We start from the raw sequence: 19,910 nt of genomic DNA, 5'->3' as shown, positions 1-19,910 counted from the left end.
GCCATGCTTGTGTTTTTGTTGAGCTCGTCACCGCGCAGTGCACTTACTGCTGGCTGTTTGGATATTTGACGAGCATTCGAGCGGCATCTGAAGACGCTTCTCCCAGTCTGCACTGGCACTTTTCGACGGCTCTGCGAGGTTCCACGGGCTTGCCATTTGCGGAGCGAAGCACTGGGCGGAGTATATCTCGGAGCAATCTTTGGGGCGTGGAGTCGACGATGCTCCGCTTGTTGCGGCGGCGAGTGGGCCTGTTCCCCTCATTCTCCGCTCCGGAGCACGCTTGGACGGGGCTCTGGTCCGGCCTGGCTAGCCAGAGACACGGCTGGTTCTCATCTACTAAGGTGCGTTTCCCAGGACGCGACTGAAGTGCTACTCCCTCCCTTTTTTTTCTTTTCTTTTCTTCTTACTTTCTCATCTTTTTCCTAATCTTGCTCGTCTTTCCCTACACTGAATTTCATCCCCTCGAAACAAAAGATTAAGCAGCGGACAAAGGTGTGCTTCCGATTACGGAAGGATACACCCGGAGTCGCCCCTCCCCCACACCCCGGCTCTGTCATCTGGCAGGCGATACGTATTGACCACTGCGACACCACTTTTCAGTTCCGCAGCATTTCCACAATGGGTTCCTCTGCGCCGGCGGGCTCGTACGCCACGCCGCAATGGTGGAAGGAGGCGGTTGTGTATCAGATCTACCCGGCCTCGTTCCAGTCGCACGCGGGCGCGACCTCGGGCTGGGGCTCGATCAAGGGCATCACCTCGCGGCTCGACTACCTCAAGAGCCTGGGTGTCGACGTGCTGTGGTCCTCGCCCATCCTCAAGAGCCCGCAGGCAGACATGGGCTACGACATTGCCGACTACAAGCAGATCGACCCCATATACGGCACCCTCGATGACGTCGACGAGCTCATCCGCGAGCTGGGCAAGCGGGACATGAAGCTCATGATGGACCTCGTCGTCAACCACACGAGCAACGAGCACCCGTGGTTCCTCGAGAGCCGCTCGTCCAGCGACCGCGCCAAAAACCCCAAGCGCGACTGGTACATCTGGCGCAAGCCGCACCCAAAGACCGGCGGCCCTCCCAACAACTGGGCCCAGATCCTCGGCGAGGGCAACTCGGCGTGGACCTTTGACGACAAGACTGGCGAGTACTACCTGAGCATCTTCACGCCCGAGCAGCCCGACCTCAACTGGGAGAACCCCGACGTGCGCGCCGCGGTCTGGGACGTGATGCACTTCTGGATGAAGCGCGGCGCCGCGGGCTTCCGCATGGACGTCATCAACCTCATCTCCAAGGTGCCCGGCCTCCCCGACGCAGAGGTCGTCCTCTCTGCCGGCCACAAGTACCAGCCGGCCTTCAAGTACTTTGTCAACGGGCCGAAGCTGCACGACTACCTGGGCGAGATGCACCGCGAGGTGCTGAGCAAGTACGACACCATCACGGTCGGGGAGATGCCGGGGGTTAGCGACGAGCGCGAGATCCTGCGCACGGTGGGCGCCGACGCGGGCGAGCTGCGCATGATCTTCATCTTCGACCTGGTCGACGTGGACAAGGGCCACGTCCGCATGGGGCTCAAGCCGTGGGGGCTGCAGGACGTCAAGACCATCGTGGCAAAGTGGCAGAACGTCATGATCAACAACAACGGCTGGAACGCCATCTTCATCGAGAACCACGACAACCCGCGCTCCGTCTCGCGCTACGCCGACGACAGCGACAAGTGGCGGCACCACGGCGCCCGCCTGCTCGCGCTCATGCAGACCACCCTCGGCGGCACGCTCTTCGTGTACCAGGGCGAGGAGATTGGCATGCGCAACGCCCCGCTCGAGTGGGACGTGAGTGAGTACAAGGACATCGAGACCATCAATTACTGGAGCAAGTGCTGCGAGATCTACAAGGGCGACAAGGAGATGCTGCAGCACGCGAGGGCCGTCATCGACGCGAAAGCGCGCGACCACTCGCGCACGCCCATGCAGTGGTCCGCCGCAGACAATGCCGGGTTCTGCGACGCCGGCGTCAAGCCGTGGATGCGCGTCATGGACGACTTTCGCGAGGTCAACGTCGAGGCCCAGCAGCAGCAGAAGAAGCACGACTTGTCGTCGCCTGCCGCCACCGCCATCGGCACCGCCGGCGACGACGAGCGGCCGCTCTCGGTCTGGAGGTTCTGGCAGCGCGCGCTGGCCGACCGCAAGGAGCACGCCGCGGCCCTCGTGTACGGCGGCTTCCAGGAGCTCGACCACGAGCACCCCCAGGTGTTTGCGTACACGCGGAGCAGCGCCGACGGCGCCGAGAAGTGGCTCGTCCTGCTCAACTTCTCGGCCCGGCAGGTCGAGTGGTATGTGCCCGAGGGCATGGAGATCAGGCAGTGGGAGAGGGGCACGTATATCGCGGGCAGGCCGGGCAAGCCTGCACGAAGCATGGTGCCGCTGAGGCCATGGGAGGGTGTGCTGGGACGGCTAGCGTGAAAGCGACAGAAAAACCGACAACAACCAGGGTTATGAATATAAATAGACTTCGGTAGAAGCTATAGAAGCACGGGAGAATGGAGACCGGGGCGTCTCTGTACGCGCGGATATGCCACCAGCAAGTGATCGCCTTCCTTCCTATCCTGAGTCGGGGTATTTCATCCGCGCGCGAGCAATCTCGGCCGGTTCTTCGCTTCTGCCCCAAGGACAGCTTCCTGGGAGAACGTGCTAAAACATGAACCTCAGGAAGGGGGTGAACAGTCATGCTTATGAGATATTTCTCCTGTGCCAAGGGCATGAGCTGAAGCTACTTCGAGTCCTCAACAAGAAAGTGAATATCGACCAAGGTGCTTTAGATAGGTACCACCCTGGGGGAAATCTGGGCACTTGCTCGAGGATCGTAGCGGCAAAGACGTATCCTATTTCTGGGGTTGCTTTCATTCTCAGTGCTCGTCTGTAATCTGGGAGTGCATCGGCCTGGCCTAGTCTGTGACTCGGAAACATTTAACAGAAGTCGCGCGAGGACTTACTAGAACATTGTGTTGCTATGGACAGAGGGGGGGCGATATTCCAGAAGTCTGTCAGCGGCTTGAAATTGGGACACAAACTTTTCGCGGTTTTTCTGCTGCAGAGGGAAAGGGACCGTCGCATTGGCTGCACATAGAACAAGAATCATGACAAATTCTATATGCTGGACCAAACGCTCCGATCTGGAGATTTTGCTGAAGCCCCGTTTAGATAGCTGCCGCCCAATTGGAGAGTCGTTACCCCAGTTCCCCAGAAAAGCGCGCCGAGGTGTGTCTCCACGTTCCCCGCACTTTTGGAGCGACTGAATTGTAGGCTATGCCGTGCTGCCACAGGAGCACATACAAAAGCTGGCCTGGTAGTTGACTGCATATTGGAGTCGTTCTGCCAAGAAAAATACAAAGGGAAAGCTGAAAAATAGTGAAGACTATTAGAAATTGGCCGAGATGACGCTGTGGAAGTCTGTCCATCCGACCTTGGAGAGTAAGTTTACATTTCTGATTTACTTACACGACTGTTGCAACCAGTAATTCGAACCCCTTGAGTGACGACATCAATTCACTCTCTTTGTTCATTGTCTCTCTTTTCTAACCTTTGGATTCCGTCACACAACAGTCCCCACGGACATCACAACATGGGAATGGGCTTTTGAGCATCCGGCCTACTCCCCAGTGGCCCGGGCGGAACTACAGCAGCAGCAGCAGCAGCAGCAGGGCCTGGGAGACCAACAACACCAAGCAGCAGGGAGGAGCACCCTGCCATCGCTAGGCCACTACACGGACGCGTTCACCAAGCAAACGCTCGACTTCGGCGAGGTCAAGAGCGCCGCGGCGCGGCTCAGCACGGCGCTGGCCCGCAGGTACGGCCTGCGGGCCGGCGAGACGGTCTCGCTCTTCAGCACAAACTCGATCTGGTACCCCGTGGCCATGTGGGCGACGGTCCGCGTGGGCGGGCGCGTCAACGGCGCCAGCCCGGCGTACACGGCCGACGAGATGGCGCACGCGCTCGCGGTGGCGGGCACAAAGGTGCTCATCACGCTGCCCGGCGCGACCCTGGACGTGGCGCTGCAGGCGGCGGATCAGGTGGGGATACCGAGGGAGAAGGTGTTGCTGCTTGAGGGCGAGCAGGACGGGTTTGTAAGTGTGCAGAGTCTGATTAGGGAGGTTTCTTGTTCGTCGTCATCGTCGTCGTCGTCGTCGCCAAAGGCAAGGATCAACGAGGAGAAAGAGGAGGCGGAGGAGGAGGGCCCAGAGGCCGGGATGGTGGACTACTACCGCATCCCCCAAGGCAAGACGAACAAGCAGGTCTGTGGATTCCTCAACTTCTCCTCTGGCACGACCGGCCTGCCCAAGGCGGTCATGCTCTCGCACCACAACATCATCGCGCAGTGCCACCAGCTGCGGCAGCTGCAGGTTCTGCCAGTGGCAGAGGGCGGGCGGTACAAGATCCTCGCCGTCATGCCGCTCTTCCACATCACGGGCCTGGTCCGGTTCTGCACGTACCCGGTGCTCATGAACGGCTACTCGATCATGCTGCCCCGGTTCACCATGGAGGCGATGCTCGAGGCCATCGTCGAGTACCGGGTCGAAGACCTCATTCTCGTCCCGCCCATCATCACGCGGTTCGTGCGGGATCCGCTGCTGGACGAGGACAACCTCGACGACGACGACGACAAGGAAAACAACAAGAAAAACAGGAGTGACGGAAAGAAGTATCTGTCGCAGATCCGTAGCATCGTCAAGCGCTTCTCCTCGGGCTCCGCGCCCGTCAGCGACGAGGTCGTCCAGCAGCTCGGCCGCAAGTTCCCCGGCACCGGGTTCCGCCAGGGCTACGGCGCCACCGAGTCGACGGCGTGCATATCCGCGCACCCGAGCACGCACTTTGACTACAAGTACGCGGCCACGGGGGGATTACTGGTCGCCAACACCGAGGCAAAGGTAGTCTCCCTCGACGATCCCCCGGGCGTCATGCTGGGCCCGGGGCAGACGGGCGAGATCTGCGCGCGCGGGCCGCAGATCGCCATGGGGTATCTGGGCAACGAGGCTGCCACAAGGGAGACGTTTGATGACGAAGGGTTCCTGCATACGGGGGATGTTGGTTACATCGATGACGAAGGGCTGATTCATATCGAGGACCGGATCAAGGAGATGATCAAGGTCAAGGGCCAGCAGGTTGCGCCTGCGGAGCTCGAGGCCGTGCTGCTGGGCCATGAGGGAGTCGAGGATGTGGCCGTGGTCGGCGTCCCAGAGGACTATTCGGGAGAGAGGCCAAAGGCTTTTGTGGTGTTGAAGAAGAGAACTGGGAAAGTGGCTGTGGTTGGTGGCAAGAGCAAGGAGGAAGAAGAAGCAATGGGCAGGAAGCTGATGGACCTGGTCAAAAACACCAAAGTCAAGTACAAGTGGCTCGCCGAGGTCGAGTTTGTGGAAGAGCTGCCCAAGAACCCCACGGGCAAGCTCCTGCGGAGAGTGCTCAAGGCCCGCGAGAGGGATGTGAGTAGAGCGCGTGGGACGAGGGTGTTTGAGGAGAAGCCTATCAGGGCAAAACTCTAGACGTAGACTGGTACCACAATATACTACAAGCCGTGTGGGTAGAGCACTTGTTGTTCTCATGTACTGTCTTGACCTTGCTTGGCATTTGATCTGATTGTGTCTGGACTACTCTACACCCTTCATGCTTATGGTTGACTGGCTGTTGTAAAAGGGGATCCTCCCGGGGTCTCGGTCACATGCTGGACAAGTGAGATCCTGCCCCCGTGTGCCTTTTGCCTGGGTGGCCCGTCTTTTACATCTAGCAGCTGTTTCGAACGGCGTTTTCCATGCTCACTAGGATAGAGTTGTATCAACCAAGCTGCTCTATAATCGTTGATCACATGAGTTTCCAGTGGGAGAGATAGCTTACTCTTCTTGAGCTTGGCGAGATCTTCAGCTGTCATCTGACCAGCTGTCTTTGTAGAAGACTGCTTGCTGCCAGACGTCTGAGAAGTCGTTTTGGCATCATCTTTGGCCTCATAAGACCACACGGACTCGGTGTCGGTGTAAGTGCTGGCGGCATCAGCGCTACCTTTGGTGGTGATGGTGGTGGTGACGTTGGAAGGCATCTTGTATTGAAGAAGTACTTGTATAATGTGTAAAAGGTCTGCTTCGAGGTAGCGGCAAAGTGTTGTTGTTGTTGTTGGATATGATCAAGTGGTGGCCAAACCCTCTTTTCGGCGTAGTGATTTGCGAAAGGGTGTGGCCTTTTGTAGTCTTGCGGCTCTGCAGCAACATTGTTACTCACTAAAATCTCTCTCATTAGCACGTCCATGAATTGCCTCTGACGCCGACTTCCCAGCCGGACTCGAGTTTGATTCCGGGGCAGTCCCGCCGCCATCTTTGCGCTCACGACGAATGGCGGAAACCCCTCAATGTGGTCATTTTTAGGAAAGTCATTTACGAATGGGAGGGTGCTGCACCAGACATCCACGAGCACGCGACCTCGCTGGCGAGCGGTCGAAATTGCCTCTACCGCACCCTTGCATAAACCACGCTGCCAAGGGTTTAGGGCTGCAGGGGACTGACTGACTGCTTCCTTGCCGCCAGCACCAAAAGTGCAACAGTGCGTCTGGAATGGGAGGGAAGCAACGTCTTGTGATGACGACGCTGGCCTTAGGCAACCATGCGCACCCGAAAACAGCGCATTGCTCCCGGTCCCAAGGCACCGGCACCGCAAGAGGGTCCCCCCGTCCTATTAAGCCGCTTTGGTGGCTTGGGACCCAGGCACGGGCTACTACATCACCACGACAACACGGCCGGCCCATTCACCAGCCTGGTTTCGCCTGTGGCTGCCGACCTGAATTGCCCTAATTGTCACTTGGTTGACATAGGAGGGGAATAAAGAACGCGCGGCTCGGTCACAGATACAGTCCGCGCTTATATCCATTCCCACAATCTTCTTGTCTGACACGGGAACGGTCGTGTCCACGTCGTGGGCTGTTCTTAGTGGGCTCTGACCGTAGGTAATACCGCAGTCGGTACTGCCGCACGCTCTGAGTCCTTTTCAGCCTCCGGCCGAACTCCGATGCCTCCGACACCCTTGACGGGTCCCGTCAGGCGTTGGACCTCCGTGTTCGGTAACTGGCAACGGCTACGCCCATCATCAAAACCCCAGTCAGGATTCATGCTACCATTAACATTGGCGCATCCACGCCAGCAATGAAAGTACAACTTACCTTCTGTCAATCTATCCGTAAGTATCGTCATACGTGGTTGGTTTGCTTGAAGTTCATGAGGTACACGATGGCGTTCGGCATAGTTTCTTCCATTCTCCGCAGGTATTCCGCGGAGAAAGTATACGATTTATTGTGTTTTATACTTTTTTTTCTACTCTTTTCTCTCAATTTAAGTTTTCGTTATCCGTCCCCCTTGCTTTCTCACCTAACCTCCTAGCCCTCCTTCATGTCAACCTCATCACAATAATGCTTGACTCCGCATCTGGCTGCCATTACAGATCCTCATGGGAGGCAGACCATGTTCTGCTATGCATCAGAATTCTTGACTTAAATCAGCATTTACCTCTCAACAATGAAACATAAACAACCAGAAGTGTCTCTCCCCAAGGAGTCATTCCGCGCGCCAGATCTGGAGCTGGGGCGCATCGCCATGCCCCAGTATGAAAGACTGCCGAGGGAAAGATCGTCATGTTTCCTTGCAGCGTTCTAACCAATGATCCGGAAGACGTTCTCCATGCTCGCTGAGCCCGGTGTTCCCTAGTTAGCAAAAAGCCCCAAGGTGCCCAGTTTGCCTGCCCCTTCTCACAGTACATCCCGGGGAGGAAAGACTGTGACTGACTCTTCTTGAACTTGGCGACTTGCTCGGGCGTCAGCTTGCTGTCCGTGGCAGCAGCGGACTGCTTTCTGGTGGTGGCCGAACCAGAGGCCTTCTCGGTCTTTGCGTCGTATGACCACACAGAGTCAGTGTCGGTATAGGTGCTGCCGGCGCAATCGGCGTTGCTGGGCGTGGTGGTGGCGTGGTCGGAAGGCATTTCGTCTTGTAGGTCAACAAGGATGTAGAGCGGGATATGTGTAATGAGGTGTATGTGTTCTTGTCGATGACTATGAAGAAATTCGTTGCTATTGCTCTTGTGATCCAGAGACGATATGTTCGGCAGATGTTCTTTATGTACTTTCTTTGCTGGCTTGCCTGAGCCTTTTAATGCCATGACAGATGTCCCTCAAGGGCCTTGCTTCTCGAGAGTTGTAGAGCGTTCCCTGCAAGCGTGCTAGCTACAAGCATACGGCCATGGAGATCGTGCGACTCCGTAGGTCAGCGGCGCCTTGAAATGACGATGCCTCTGCACCAGCGGTGGGGACGACAGACGAAGGGATCCATAGGCATTCCACCACATCCCGTTGTCGAGGCCCGCGAGAGACCGCGAGGCTCGCGAGGCTGCCTAACTCATCCCATCCCAGCGAATGGGCTTTCTCCGCTATAGGCTCCCCTCCAAACGCGCGCTTTTCTAACATGAAAAACATCGACGAAGCGGCGACTGGACGATACCATTGGCCCGGTCTGAGTCATTTGCCGTCCTCTACGACGAAAGAGGAGTGATCAAGGGGGGGGGGAGACCTTGAGCGGCATTTACACCGCAAGGCCGGCCAGGGAGGGACCTTGGCGCCCTCCGCCAGCGACGAAACATCACCGCAGAGAGGTTCTCAAAATTCGCATGCAAAGGCATTGTTCAGATGACGAGGCCTGCCTTAGGCAGCGACCTTGCTTGACAGTTGACTTACTTGTGGGGAACGGTGGTGCATGCCGGCTCCACAGACGGGCGACGGCGAGAGGCAGGCGCGAGACGCGTGGTCGAAACAAGCATCTGGGGGACCTTGAGCACCTCCCCTTTTGAGAAGCAGTGGCAGCATATAATTAATGGTACCTACACTAGGCACCTAAGGTACGCTATATATACAGTATACGCAATCACAGTACGTCCCTATAGCCTATCACTAGCAATGACGCGGGTCTCCCATGTGGAAAGATGTGCGACAAACTGTGCCTGCCGTCGAAAAGTCCACATGATGGGAAGCAGAGATAATGATCGAGGTGCATGCTACAGAGCCTACTCAACCCCTTGATATGGGCAACTGCCAGTGCGATTTCGGGTTCATGTTTGGCACAGCAATGTATTTCAAGCACATCGCATCAGAGTGCCCACTCCATGATGCTCCTGTGAAATTGTCCAATGTCCCCCCAAAAGTACATGTGAATCACATCCTGTCTGCATTCTACGAGAACACCAAAAGCTGATGCCTGGAGCAAACGCACCGGGCCCAACCAAAAGAGCGTGTGCACCACGCGGCACTACACTCCTTGAGTTTCGCTTAGTCTTAAGCTTATCTCCCCAAATAATCATGGCTGACTCCTCAATCCGACCCCGAGCCATTCCCTACCAAGCTCTCGGCTTCGGAGTGCGGGCATTCACCATCCGGTGCGATCAAGCAAAGATTCACGCCGTCTCCCCGCACATCAGCCCTCCAGTGAATCGAGAGGAGCGGGGACGCCAATGGCCTTGGTAGGCCATTCTTCTTCCCCGTCCCCGATGTCGTTCCCTGTCTTGACTTTTTTGTTCTGGCGGGCGCGTCGCGCCTCGACTCTGGGCAGCCTTGGCAGCTGAGGCCTGGGCCGGGGCTCGGGCTTGGACGCTGGTTCTCTGTACTATATTAGAGAGTTATCACACTCTCGTGGCGGCGCCACATGGGCGAGACATTCCACCACGTGCGGCTGTAATGTGTGTGTATGTGTGTGGATACTGGGGGACGGTTTAGAGCCCGGCTGGGGAGCTGAGCTTCCGTGTGTGTTTGAGGACCTGTCAGGCTAGCCAGTCAGTCTTGTGACGCTAGCTTTTTGCCCGAATCCGGCTTGAGGAAAGAGGGGTTGTTGGTTTCCGGGCCGGAGCCGAGCTGAGCTGAGCTGATCTGAGCTGTTGCGGTACGGGAGTGGATAAGATGCAGGTTGCCAAAGGATGAAGCAAACACGAGCCAGCGGGGAATCTCTGAGTTCAGTGGTTTATGAGATTGTGTGTATTCAATGGTATCTAAAGCGTGACGGGTACTTCGCCGTGGGATTAGCCCCACAGCAGAATGTAAGGATGCAAGGAAAAAAGGAAGTGCAGTCCTCAACGAAAGCCAATGGATGACGAGTAAATGAATGAGATAAAAACGCCCCAACGCCTATCGTACGAACAACCGACTTGTTCGTATAATCATTGGTTCCCAAATACAGAAACACTCCCACCAAAATGCTTTCTAACACATTCTCATGGAGTGTCGCATAGCCACTGGAATAGATTAGTGGGGCGTTGTTACTACGAGCGTCTGCCAAGGCTTACTCTTCTGGTACTTGGCCAGCTCTTCTGGTGTGATGCGTCCACTGGACGAGGATGACGACTTGGACTTGCTGTCCATAGTCGTGGTAGTAAAGTGTTGCCTCGCGTCCTCCTTGATGTCGTACGAGTAGACGGACTCAAAGTCGGCGTAGGTGCTGTCGGCATAGTTGCTGCTGTCCATGCTGGCCATGCGGCTGCTCTTGCGGGAGAAGATGGAAGGCATATTGAGTTGTGGTATGGTTTCCTTGGGTTGCAACTGTGGATGAAGAATTTTGGAGTTCTGAGATTGTCTTTGGTGAGAAGTGTTTGAAGTCTTTGTTTGTGTTGTGTGTGTGACGGTGATGTGTTTGCTGCGAGTGATGATTGCATTTCCAACCCAAGAGGACGGGACGAGGCGTCACTTAAGTATCCCGATCCAACTTGAACGAACAGCAGAGTCGAGGTACGCCGTGCAGGTTACTAGTGTGATGGCTCCCTCGCCATGATGGCTCACCATGATGCCCAGCACGCGTGGCTTGCTTAGGCCTGACGCCAAACCGCCAGGGCTGAAGGCTCCACCCACCACGCGGCTCTGGACCCGGCAAGCCAGACATGTCGGGTCTTGGCCCGCTGTCAAGAGCTCCGGACTCATCTCAACGAATGACTCAACCGCAGACGTCGTGGCTGAGCCTTGCCAGCTTCGGCGCTCACTTTTGGATGCGATTCCCCAACTCCGACATGTCAAAGGTGACGAGACATGCATCACGGGGGGCAGTGCAGTCTGGCCCCTGCTCGGCAGATGTGCTGGCCAGTGACTTGTGGCAGCCAAGCCCTTGATTACGCATATTCCGTGCCTTGCAGAAAGATATTTTCTGACTCCGTGTTGTGTGGAGTGTTTGACAACAACGCACCGCCCTGGATGCCTGGGGCTGCCCTGCCCCACTTCTCCCCTGGGGCCCCCGGCTCCGAACTCCGATCGGCTGGTTTGGGTCCACAGTCTGGAACCCTGCCCAATCGGCGTGGTGCATCACTCGGCTTCGGCCTGCATTTCCAGCTGGGAAACTCGACCGCCATACCATTCCCAATGACATTGACTTTTCAGAATTCGGGGCAATTGTGTCATTGCAAGCTTGTGCCGGCATTGATGCCTGGCGATCTGCATGGCAATTTGTCAAGCATGTCCATGCCGATGTCTTTGCGGCGCCTGTCGTAAAGCTCTGTGGAAAGGTGAATGGACGGCGTCATCCATCTGCGCCCAATGCATGACACACACGCGAATGACGTGACGACAAAACCACGAACGACGACGAGGACGACGAGGATACATGCCGTAGGCAACCATTGTAAGACGGCGAAGATTGGTGCCGGACCAGGGCCATCTCCACATTTCGTACCGTCAAGGGAACCGGGTGCCACAGTTGGGCAGCCAATCCCAGGGCGGCACGGCAGACGAATCAGGCAATCTGCTGCCCTGTCCGCATTCCGCGCCGATGACTGTTTTTCTCTCTCCCTCTTTTTTTTCCCTCTTTCTCTTTTCTTCCTCAGATGCTCGGATGGCTGCCCAGAGTGCCCTACCACTCTTACAGGGGCAGTCAGGCAAGCGCATCTCCAAACTCCCAATTCTCTAGATCAAACTGGCTGGACTCTGTCCACGTCTATGCTCTTCCAGTCCAATGGCCTGCCGTGCAGAGGCACGACCACAGCTGTCCGTGGGGACCAAGTTAGAGCTGTATATCAGGCGTCAGCTTGGTTCCGCCCCGGGCATCGACGACATCCGTGAAGCCGAGCTCATTGCCGTCTACATCAAGGGCGGCAATCTGGACGACCGTCACGTCATCTGACTCGGGGATCTGTATCTCCGTCTCGAAGCCCGCTCGTGGAGCGCGGACACCCAGGGACGTGAGGACTCTTGGATCACGCCCTCCCAGCTAGAACCACCCAAATACCCGTCAGTTTCTGTCGTGGCCGGATCCGAGACGATGCTTGGCTGGCTGGGAAAGCAGCCTGCTCTCACGAGAACTCACCACTTCCCACGAGCTCACCTCTGTCGCCCCGTTCCAACTGACATGTGCCCTCCCGTGCTTCACCGCAACACTCGGGCCCCAGGATGGGAAAGCCCTGAACCCATGCTTCTTGTACACGCGATACACGCTCGCCCCGTTGTGCCTCCCACCGGCAGCAGTCTCCCACGGGCTGAGCTGCACCTCGAGCACCGTAGTTCCCTCGCCATCGACCTCTGAGAACGACGGCACCGTGCCCCAGCCAATCATTGCGCCGCCTCGTCCTCGTCCTCGTCGTCCTCGTCTTGCTTTTCCGGGCAGAGCCTGGACGCCGCCCTGCGCCCAGGCCTGCACGCTCTGGGGATGCGTCCAGCTGTGCACAATGTCCACCGTCATGGCGGCCAGGTCGAGGCGCAGCCGCAGGGCGCGCGAGCAGTCGCGCTTGCACCCTGGCGTCAGGGACGTGGCGTGCATCGCGTGGTTGTCGAACAGTGTGAGTTCAATCTCCTCTGTCCTCTTCCCGTTCTCGCCCTCGTTGCCCTCATCATCATCATCATCATCGTCATCGCCAGAGAAGACAAAGCGCGCGTGGTGCTGGAAGCAGAAATCCGCGGCATCCCCGCCAGCCAGGTCCGCAAAGTCGCTGTGCTTCCCGCCGAGCCGCCAGACCACGCTGCCGTCCCGGCCGCTGACCAGGGCCAGCACGCACAGGTGCCGCGCCGAGACGAGGTAGTCCCCCGCGGGCGTCTTCTGGACCGAGTTCAGGTGGAACCAGTCCCAACCTCCTCCTTCTTCTTCTTCTTCTTCTTCTCTTGCTTCCTCCCTGGAGACAGGGACAGCAGCAGCAGCAGAAGCATTAGCATCGTTCGCGGCGGCGTACGGGTTGAGCGACTCGTCGAAGGCAAAGTGGTCCGTGGCGGTCCACGTGAACCGCGCCTCCCCGGTCTCGATGTCAATCTCTTGGAACGCGCTTTCGCGGATGAGCGCGCCGGGTCCGAGTCCGAGTTCGTCGCTACCACTAACACCATCACCACTGCCGTCGCCACCACCTGCTGCGGGACTCGTCACGTCGAGATGGAAGTTCCTCTTGTAGTAGACGGTGATGAGCGCGCCACCGTCGTGCGTAAGCTCGCACTCGTGATTATCGGCGCCCTCAAACCCCAGATATCCCGTCGTCCTCGTCGTCGTAATATTTCGGACAATGTGGTAGCGCTCGTCGAGCAGGATGCAACCCCCCGCGCCCCAGCCGACGTGGCCCTTGCCCGTCCAGAACGTGAGGTAAGAGTCTTGGCCCCGGTGCCTCTGGTAGTTGGCCGTACCCCCGCCGTTCCACGTCGGGTCGATGTAGACGACGCTGAGATCGCGAGCGCTGAGGATCATCGGGCTCTGGCGCTGCCGGCCGACTGCCGCCGAGAGGAAGATGTGGGAGCCCGCCGACGACGACACGCGGTCCCTGTCGAACGTATGTATCATGAATATCGGCGCCCTGACGTCCGAGGACAGGAAGGTCTGGTTTGGGAGGGGGCCCAACGCGCCAGACTCCCACAGCATCACACTGGCGGTGTCGTTGGCCCAGAGATGCGGGACGTCGGCCAAAACAAAGGCAGAGAGGAGCCAGACGACGCCGCCACAACAAAGAGTGATCGCCGAGCAGTGCATCTCGCGTCCAAGTACACAATGTCCGGCTAGTAAAGAGTGTCGAATCGACTGGGTAAGTGGAAACCCGCCTGCGGCGGCAAGCGAATCGTGCTGTCCGCCGTCCTCAAATCGTACAAGAGATGAACTTCAAAAGAGCAAATATTTCCATGGTACCTATTGCAGACGACCCCTCACGGCGAGCGATTTGGCACACACAGAACTCAAGGCGTGTGACCAGTGGCACGAAAGAGCAGCGGACGAGCCAGAATAAGCCCAGAAGCCGTGCGATCCTCAAGTTGTAGAACCAAGCGGGCTACGGCATCGCGGATGTGAGCAGTCAGTTCTTGGACAGCGATCCCGGCCGGATCCCAAGACAAGTGTTACACGGGCTCACATGCCAGTAGTGAACGTCCGTAGATGTGTACGGTGTGTCATTAAGTACATTGGGTGCGTTTAACATCTCGCTTGCGCACCGCGACAGCTTGGCGCTCCATCATGTGGGCTGAGGTCGCACAGGAACAGCACGAAGTGTTGGCGGTGTCTCCCAGGACGCGAGAAGGCGGAGGATGCGAGATAACAAGGACTGGGTTTCCGTGGCAGTTTCAAGGGCACCGGGCAAACTGAGTGATAGCGAGGCTTTGCGAGCGCTCGAGCTGTCAAATTGCACTGCAGATAGGAGTAGATCGTCGATTGCGGATGTTTTCTCTGCCAACCAAATGTCGAGCGCTTTTTGCTGAAGAGCACATAGCACTAGGTCATTCAGGAAAGAGCATACCGAGCATCCATTGATAGCAGCGTGGCACGGCACGATCCGGGAGACACTGCAGTAGGAACCTTCTTAATTTTTCTCAGTGTGTAGCACGATGCAACACTCGTTCCTGTTCACTCCGTACTCCCGGAGTCCTTGTTTCCATGGCCACGAAGGCGGGAGGGATGCAATCAAAACAGTCAGAAACAGCTGGTGTTATCCCGGCAGGGCTTTAACTGAAGAATGCAATGAGTAACTTGATTACCTGCTCTGCAGGCTACGCAGCATTCTATCTACGACATGCTGCCCTGCCCAGCAGTCTGGATAGGGACTACACCACGCCGACATCGCGCGAAGGGAAATATATAATAACGCCCAATGTAAATGCATAGAAAGGGTATGGTTAATGCCAGGCATGCTCGCTAAAACCCCCGTCGGCCCTTCTCTCGAGAGAGGAGCCGAAGTGGCGTTCAGAAGGAATTCAAAATGAGAGGAAAGGGTACTGTGGCTTCACAGGACGGAACTTTTAGGCAGTGCAGAGTCATATGGCCGGCCCGAAGAACACCTGCAAGGAGCTCATGCCAGCACTGGTGGCTGATAGCGAAGCTCGAGAACCCCGTTGCCATCAAAGTCGACGCCCTTGCGGATCTTGGTGCCCGCTTTGCGCCAGACGAGAGCGCCCAGACCAATGTCCGCCAGGTACAGCTTCCATTCATCGACCATGAAGACGTCTCCCGACTCATCGCCCATCTCAATGGCCCTGAGCAGCCCCTGCTTCGGTACACCTAAAGCGACGACATAACGCGGGTGCACGTACAGCTTTGCTCCGTCAATGACATTGACCTTGCCGCTGGAAGGCTCAATGCCGCTCGGAATATCGACCGCCATGACAAACGCTTCATTGCGGTTCGCCCATTGCATTAGTTCGTATGTTGTGGCTTGCTCTGATTTGCGTAGCTCCTCAAATGAGATGGTGAGTCCAAGAAGCGCATCGATGATCAGCGTGACTGAGGCTTGAGGCGACGAGCTGAGGCTGTCCGTGGGTTTCGTCAACTGCTCGTACAAACCTGCACTTGTCGTGACCGAGCCGCCAAAATTACGAAAGAGGCGGATCTGCTTCCGAAGATCGTCAAGGAGATCCTTTTCGCGTTCGATGCCGACCACGGTTATCAAGACATTGATGCCCCGATTGCGAAGATGGCGTCCGGCAGCGACCGCCCGTATGCCTGACTTGTTGTTGCCAGCCAAGACTGCTATTGTGGGCACTTGTGAGTTCGAGACAGAATCCTTCCGTAGCTTCATCGCGGGATCCTGCAGCGCCTTCATGGCAACCTCTGCAATGCTCCGTCCTGCATTTTCGGCCATGAGCTCATCAGTGAGCTCAAAGTCGTTCTGCGCAACGTTCTCCACTACGAGCATTTGGAGATGTGTGACGGTCTCGACTTTGCGATTCGAAGGAACAGCGTAAAGACCTTGGCCGGCAGAGTGTGTGGCGAGCTGGAGAATGGTTAGCATCGATAATCGGCAATGGATATGGAAAAGAGTGCACTCACGCTGGAGTTGACTCGAATCGGAAGGCTCCCCGCACCACCGATCGTCGCTGTGCCACTAGCCTTGCGAGATTGAGAGCGGCGGGAGGTTGACATTCGAGAATCTCCCCGGAGGCGAGACGTACGGCCGCTACCGCCCTCTCGCCCGCTTAGCCGTTCCCCATCGTGTCTCAGGATGCCATCATCAGCCTCACTTTTCCAGAAATCGTCTGGCGTTTCCTTCATTCTTTGCCCAGAGCCAGACGGCAGATCCAACACGTTCTCGGAATAGTGAAGGTTCTTGCCCCCCGCAGTGCCGGGTTTCGGTCTCGGCAGCCGGTTGTGCCCGACTAACCGTAGTGACTCATCGACCTCATCCTGTTTCTGCATCTCATTAAAGATCGTGCGCTTGTCGAACTTAGCAAGCCCACCCTCGAAGTCAAAATCTCCAGCTTCCTGGACGTCCGTAACATCCTCCGAAGCCCAGCCATTTTCTCCGTTCGGTCCCGCCAGACCACGCCTGTTCTGGCTCTTTCGTAGGGATGCAAAGGGCTGGAATGAATTCGTCGACTCAAGTATCGGCGTCTGCCTCCATCCTTTCCCTTGCGTTGTGGCTTTCGTCCGCGAATCTTGTGCACCATTTACCTCCTGCTGGCCATTTCGACCCTTCTTCCTGTTACGACTGCGATTCGATTTGCCTTTCAAAGCAGCCGCTTGCGGAGTCTCTGCTGTTGGTGTACCAAGGACTTCGTCGTCGTCGGTCGTATCCAGCCTTCCAGGTTCGTTGACAGGGGCCTGGAGTTCGGCTACTGGGCCGGGTGTGGTGGTCGTGTCAGTCTGATCCGGAGACGAGAACGTCATGCGATCTGCTGGATTCATAATCACGACACTGTTTCTCTGCCTTGCTGTATTTCCGTATGCTGCTGGCTGGATATTCTCGTCTTGCGCCACTATCTTCTCCGGCCGTTCGTTCATGCTGATGATGGCAGGATCATGAAATGGTAGCGGGGCGCTTGGCTGCTGGAGCGTGGCTGGAGATGCGTAAGATGGGATCGTGTAGGCGGAGTTCTGGCGACTATGTGGTGCCTCGGTGGCGGCTGAGGAGATGATCTGGAGGTCGCGGATGTTGCTTGAGGCAATGGTGAGATGCAAGAGCATCTGTCCTGAGCTGAGATAATATGCTGAGAGTCTTGTCAACCACCTCCTCCATCAATGGACCATGCCAGAAGAGTTTGCGCTTACCATTCTCTAATCCCAGGTGACTCTGAGGAACGAGATCCGCTATTGTGCCCTGTATCCGCTCGTGCGGGGGAGCAGCGAGCTCAACTATGACTTGCTTGCCCGTCCATGGCGCGATATAGGATGCAGCCATGTTTGTTGTCGTGAGGGATGGGCGGGTCTCTGGGACCGAACGTCTGTGTTGTTGGTGTCGGTAGGGAGTTCTGCTTGACAAGAGCTTGCCCAAAGACAGTCGCGCACGACCACGATGATTGAGGTGACGGCTGCCTGCCTGTCGAGCCCGAGTGACGGGGCAAAGTCGCCCTAGAAAGCTTTTGGCGCGAACGGGATGAGTGCCACCTGGACGGATGCGAGCGAGGGCGGTCGGGCGCAGGGTCGTCGGGCGCAGCGGCCTGAGCTGCTGCTTGGGTCCGCAGAGGGTACCTGCAGGCACGACTGGACACGCAGCCCGAAGCTGACGAGCACGGAGGAACGATGCGCTGCGATGCGAGTTGTGTCCTCGCGACCGTTGCGATGGCGGCTTCGTGGCTGGTGGCGTCGCAGCCTTCGTCGGTGCGGTCGGTGCTGGTGTCGCGAGGATGTGTCTGGCGCTGTATTTGGGGTCGGGGGTGGGAGATTGCCTATTTGGTCTCGCCGGCACTTTCTTTGGCACGGGGGAAGTGGCATGTGGTGGTGTTTCGCACGGCAAGGGCGAGCCCGCATGCCCTCCAGATTAAGCTTTCTTTATCGATAAGTCACAACCACCCACCCAGTCAGCTCGCTCATGCCTCGCTGGCTTGCCTTGAACCAGGACAGCATCTCAAAAGCGGTGCCTTTACTGAGCGGTCAAGTCTTGTTCTTCTGATTGTATTACGGCATAGAACAATGTATGCAGAAGTGGACTGCGCTTCTATTTTTCTGGACAATCACTAGGCTGCACGCGTGGACAATGGAATTAGCTAAGTAGTCTCTTGCTAAAATCTGCTTTGAATCATTGACAAAGATGTAGTGGTATCATGTACTTCTATCGCCGTTGCGCCAGGAACTCCTCTTCTGGGCCCTAGATCTGGCACTGTTGCCCCGGAGTTTGCTAAGCAAAGGGTGAAGTGCATACCGGGCGCCAAACATGTAAACAAGGGAAACGAGGAGTATACTCGAATTACCAACGTGTCTAAGCATATGCTGCAGCCATTGCCTCTTCTTCATCCAGATCAATGACCTCTACGCCTCGGCCATTCATCGGGAAGCCGGAGGTCTTGTTGGTAAAATCCTTGATTGTGTTGGGTTTCTTCGGAGCTGCAAGAGCCATGTCGACGCTGTACAACCGGTTGTAGAAAGCAATGACACGAGGATGGGCCATCACCTTGCTCTTTTCGAACCGTAAAACTTGCAGGCCCGCTTTGCTTACAGCGCGAGAGAGGGCAACGTAAGCCTGACCCTTTTCAAATGCTTTGCCGAGATCAACTTTGACTCTCTCGAGGGTTTGGCCTTGGGCTTTATGGATGGACAGAGCCCATGCGAGAATCAGAGGCAGCTGTTTTCGTGATGCCTGGACTTCGCCAGTCGGCAGCTCGACTTTCCACTCCTCAGGAGTACACAACAGGCTGCGGTGCGTTCCATCCGTGGCATTGAATCTGACCACCGGGTACTCCTTGACATCTTTCATGGATCCGGCATCTATGGTGAAACCACGGATCTTCTTCGCACCGTCGGTGATGGGATCGTCTCCATTCTGCTCGCCCGCGTTCTCACGATCAGACCAGACGCTGAAGGTTGCCTCGTTCATAAAGGCAATGACCTTGCCGAGTGATCCATTGACCAGTGTGTCATCAAGGTTTTTGATGAGCATCACTTGCGCGCCTTTCTTGAGGGCCAAGACTTTAGGTGCCATCATGTGTTGCAAGAGCTTGTCCCGTATCGTCTGTTCGCCCGAATCCGCCGAGTCGTAATTGTGCACTTCACCAGGAAGCTGCCGAAGACGTACTTCATTAGACCTCTCGACCTCAAATTTGGTCGGAAACCTGATCAAGTCAGCAATGGCTGCGGTCTAAGCATGGGTAACGGCTGAAACTTACAATTCGGTCACTCCTACGTTGTCGTTAAATTCCAGCGGACGCGACAAGTCTTTGAAGATCTTGACAGTACTGTCACTCATTCGACCCAAGCGCATCTCATTTAACATTCCGGCGAACTCTGCCAGGACGAGGTCAATAGGGGTGTCAAGAAGGCAAGTAGTCGGGGTCACTTACCGGGGTCTCTTTGCCGGAAGACTTGCGTTAGACCAATGGTGTGATCAATAGAAGTGTTCCAGGTCTCAGCTTCGAAGGCGAACTTTACATCCTTTTTCTTGTCGCCGTCCGGAACAGGCGGCAGTTGAAAGAAATCGCCCGTGATGATGACCTGAATGCCACCCCAAGGACGCCCATTGTTGCGGATCAGGCGCGCGACGTGGTC

General features: G+C 56.7%; 6 protein-coding genes across 6 annotated transcripts; 2 read left to right on the top strand and 4 right to left on the bottom strand.

The window, feature by feature from the left end:
* Positions 1–216: 216 nt before the first annotated feature.
* On the top strand, positions 217–2,643 carry B0I36DRAFT_20808 (trehalose-6-phosphate hydrolase; the record flags this gene model as incomplete). The annotated part of the gene is made up of 2 exons (XM_046148864.1): positions 217–341; positions 601–2,643. Coding segments are annotated over 2 exons (1,985 nt in total), but the record flags the coding sequence as incomplete, so codon positions are not given.
* Positions 2,644–3,385: 742 nt separating this feature from the next.
* B0I36DRAFT_392131 (phenylacetyl-CoA ligase) lies at positions 3,386–5,593 on the top strand. Its single transcript, XM_046161428.1, has 2 exons — positions 3,386–3,468; positions 3,601–5,593. Exons 1-2 carry the CDS (start codon positions 3,432–3,434, stop codon positions 5,532–5,534), a joined length of 1,971 nt encoding a protein of 656 aa, XP_046019299.1. The 5' UTR covers positions 3,386–3,431; the 3' UTR covers positions 5,535–5,593.
* A 1,615-nt stretch (positions 5,594–7,208) lies between these two features.
* On the bottom strand, positions 7,209–8,222 carry B0I36DRAFT_312422 (uncharacterized protein). Its single transcript, XM_046152507.1, has 2 exons — positions 7,812–8,222; positions 7,209–7,713 (listed from the first exon to the last, which is right to left on the bottom strand). The coding sequence occupies exons 1-2, from the start codon at positions 8,179–8,181 to the stop codon at positions 7,679–7,681; spliced, it is 405 nt and encodes a 134-aa protein (XP_046019298.1). The 5' UTR covers positions 8,182–8,222; the 3' UTR covers positions 7,209–7,678.
* A 1,619-nt stretch (positions 8,223–9,841) lies between these two features.
* On the bottom strand, positions 9,842–10,567 carry B0I36DRAFT_358430 (uncharacterized protein; the record flags this gene model as incomplete). Its single annotated transcript, XM_046157967.1, has 2 exons — positions 9,842–10,011; positions 10,348–10,567. 2 exons carry the CDS (start codon positions 10,565–10,567, stop codon positions 9,842–9,844), a joined length of 390 nt encoding a protein of 129 aa, XP_046019297.1.
* Positions 10,568–11,879: 1,312 nt separating this feature from the next.
* Positions 11,880–13,982, bottom strand: B0I36DRAFT_427499 (ASST-domain-containing protein; the record flags this gene model as incomplete). The annotated part of the gene is made up of 2 exons (XM_046162429.1): positions 11,880–12,251; positions 12,528–13,982. The coding sequence occupies 2 exons, from the start codon at positions 13,980–13,982 to the stop codon at positions 12,045–12,047; spliced, it is 1,662 nt and encodes a 553-aa protein (XP_046019296.1). The 3' UTR covers positions 11,880–12,044.
* A 1,303-nt stretch (positions 13,983–15,285) lies between these two features.
* On the bottom strand, positions 15,286–17,610 carry B0I36DRAFT_358428 (YjeF-related protein N-terminus-domain-containing protein; the record flags this gene model as incomplete). The annotated part of the gene is made up of 3 exons (XM_046157966.1): positions 15,286–16,206; positions 16,263–17,419; positions 17,481–17,610. 3 exons carry the CDS (start codon positions 17,608–17,610, stop codon positions 15,286–15,288), a joined length of 2,208 nt encoding a protein of 735 aa, XP_046019295.1.
* Positions 17,611–19,910: the final 2,300 nt, after the last annotated feature.

The sequence above is a fragment of the Microdochium trichocladiopsis genome (assembly GCF_020744255.1).
Source record: "Microdochium trichocladiopsis strain MPI-CAGE-CH-0230 chromosome Unknown B0I36scaffold_1, whole genome shotgun sequence".
NCBI lineage: Eukaryota > Fungi > Ascomycota > Sordariomycetes > Xylariales > Microdochiaceae > Microdochium > Microdochium trichocladiopsis.
The sequence above is the reverse complement of the archived record's forward strand: the minus strand, read 5'-3'. Positions and strand labels throughout refer to the sequence as shown.

Excerpts from the sequence above, each read along its gene's own strand:
- B0I36DRAFT_392131 (XM_046161428.1), top strand. The coding sequence starts at position 3,432 with ATGACGCTGTGGAAGTCTGTCCATCCGACCTTGGAGA. Across the intron at positions 3,469-3,600 it reads TGTCCATCCGACCTTGGAGA|TCCCCACGGACATCACAACA; the intron begins GTAAGTTTACAT and ends GTCACACAACAG.
- B0I36DRAFT_312422 (XM_046152507.1), bottom strand. The coding sequence starts at position 8,181 with ATGGCATTAAAAGGCTCAGGCAAGCCAGCAAAGAAAGTACATAAAGAA. Across the intron at positions 7,714-7,811 it reads AGTCGCCAAGTTCAAGAAGA|CGAGCATGGAGAACGTCTTC; the intron begins GTCAGTCACAGT and ends CACCGGGCTCAG.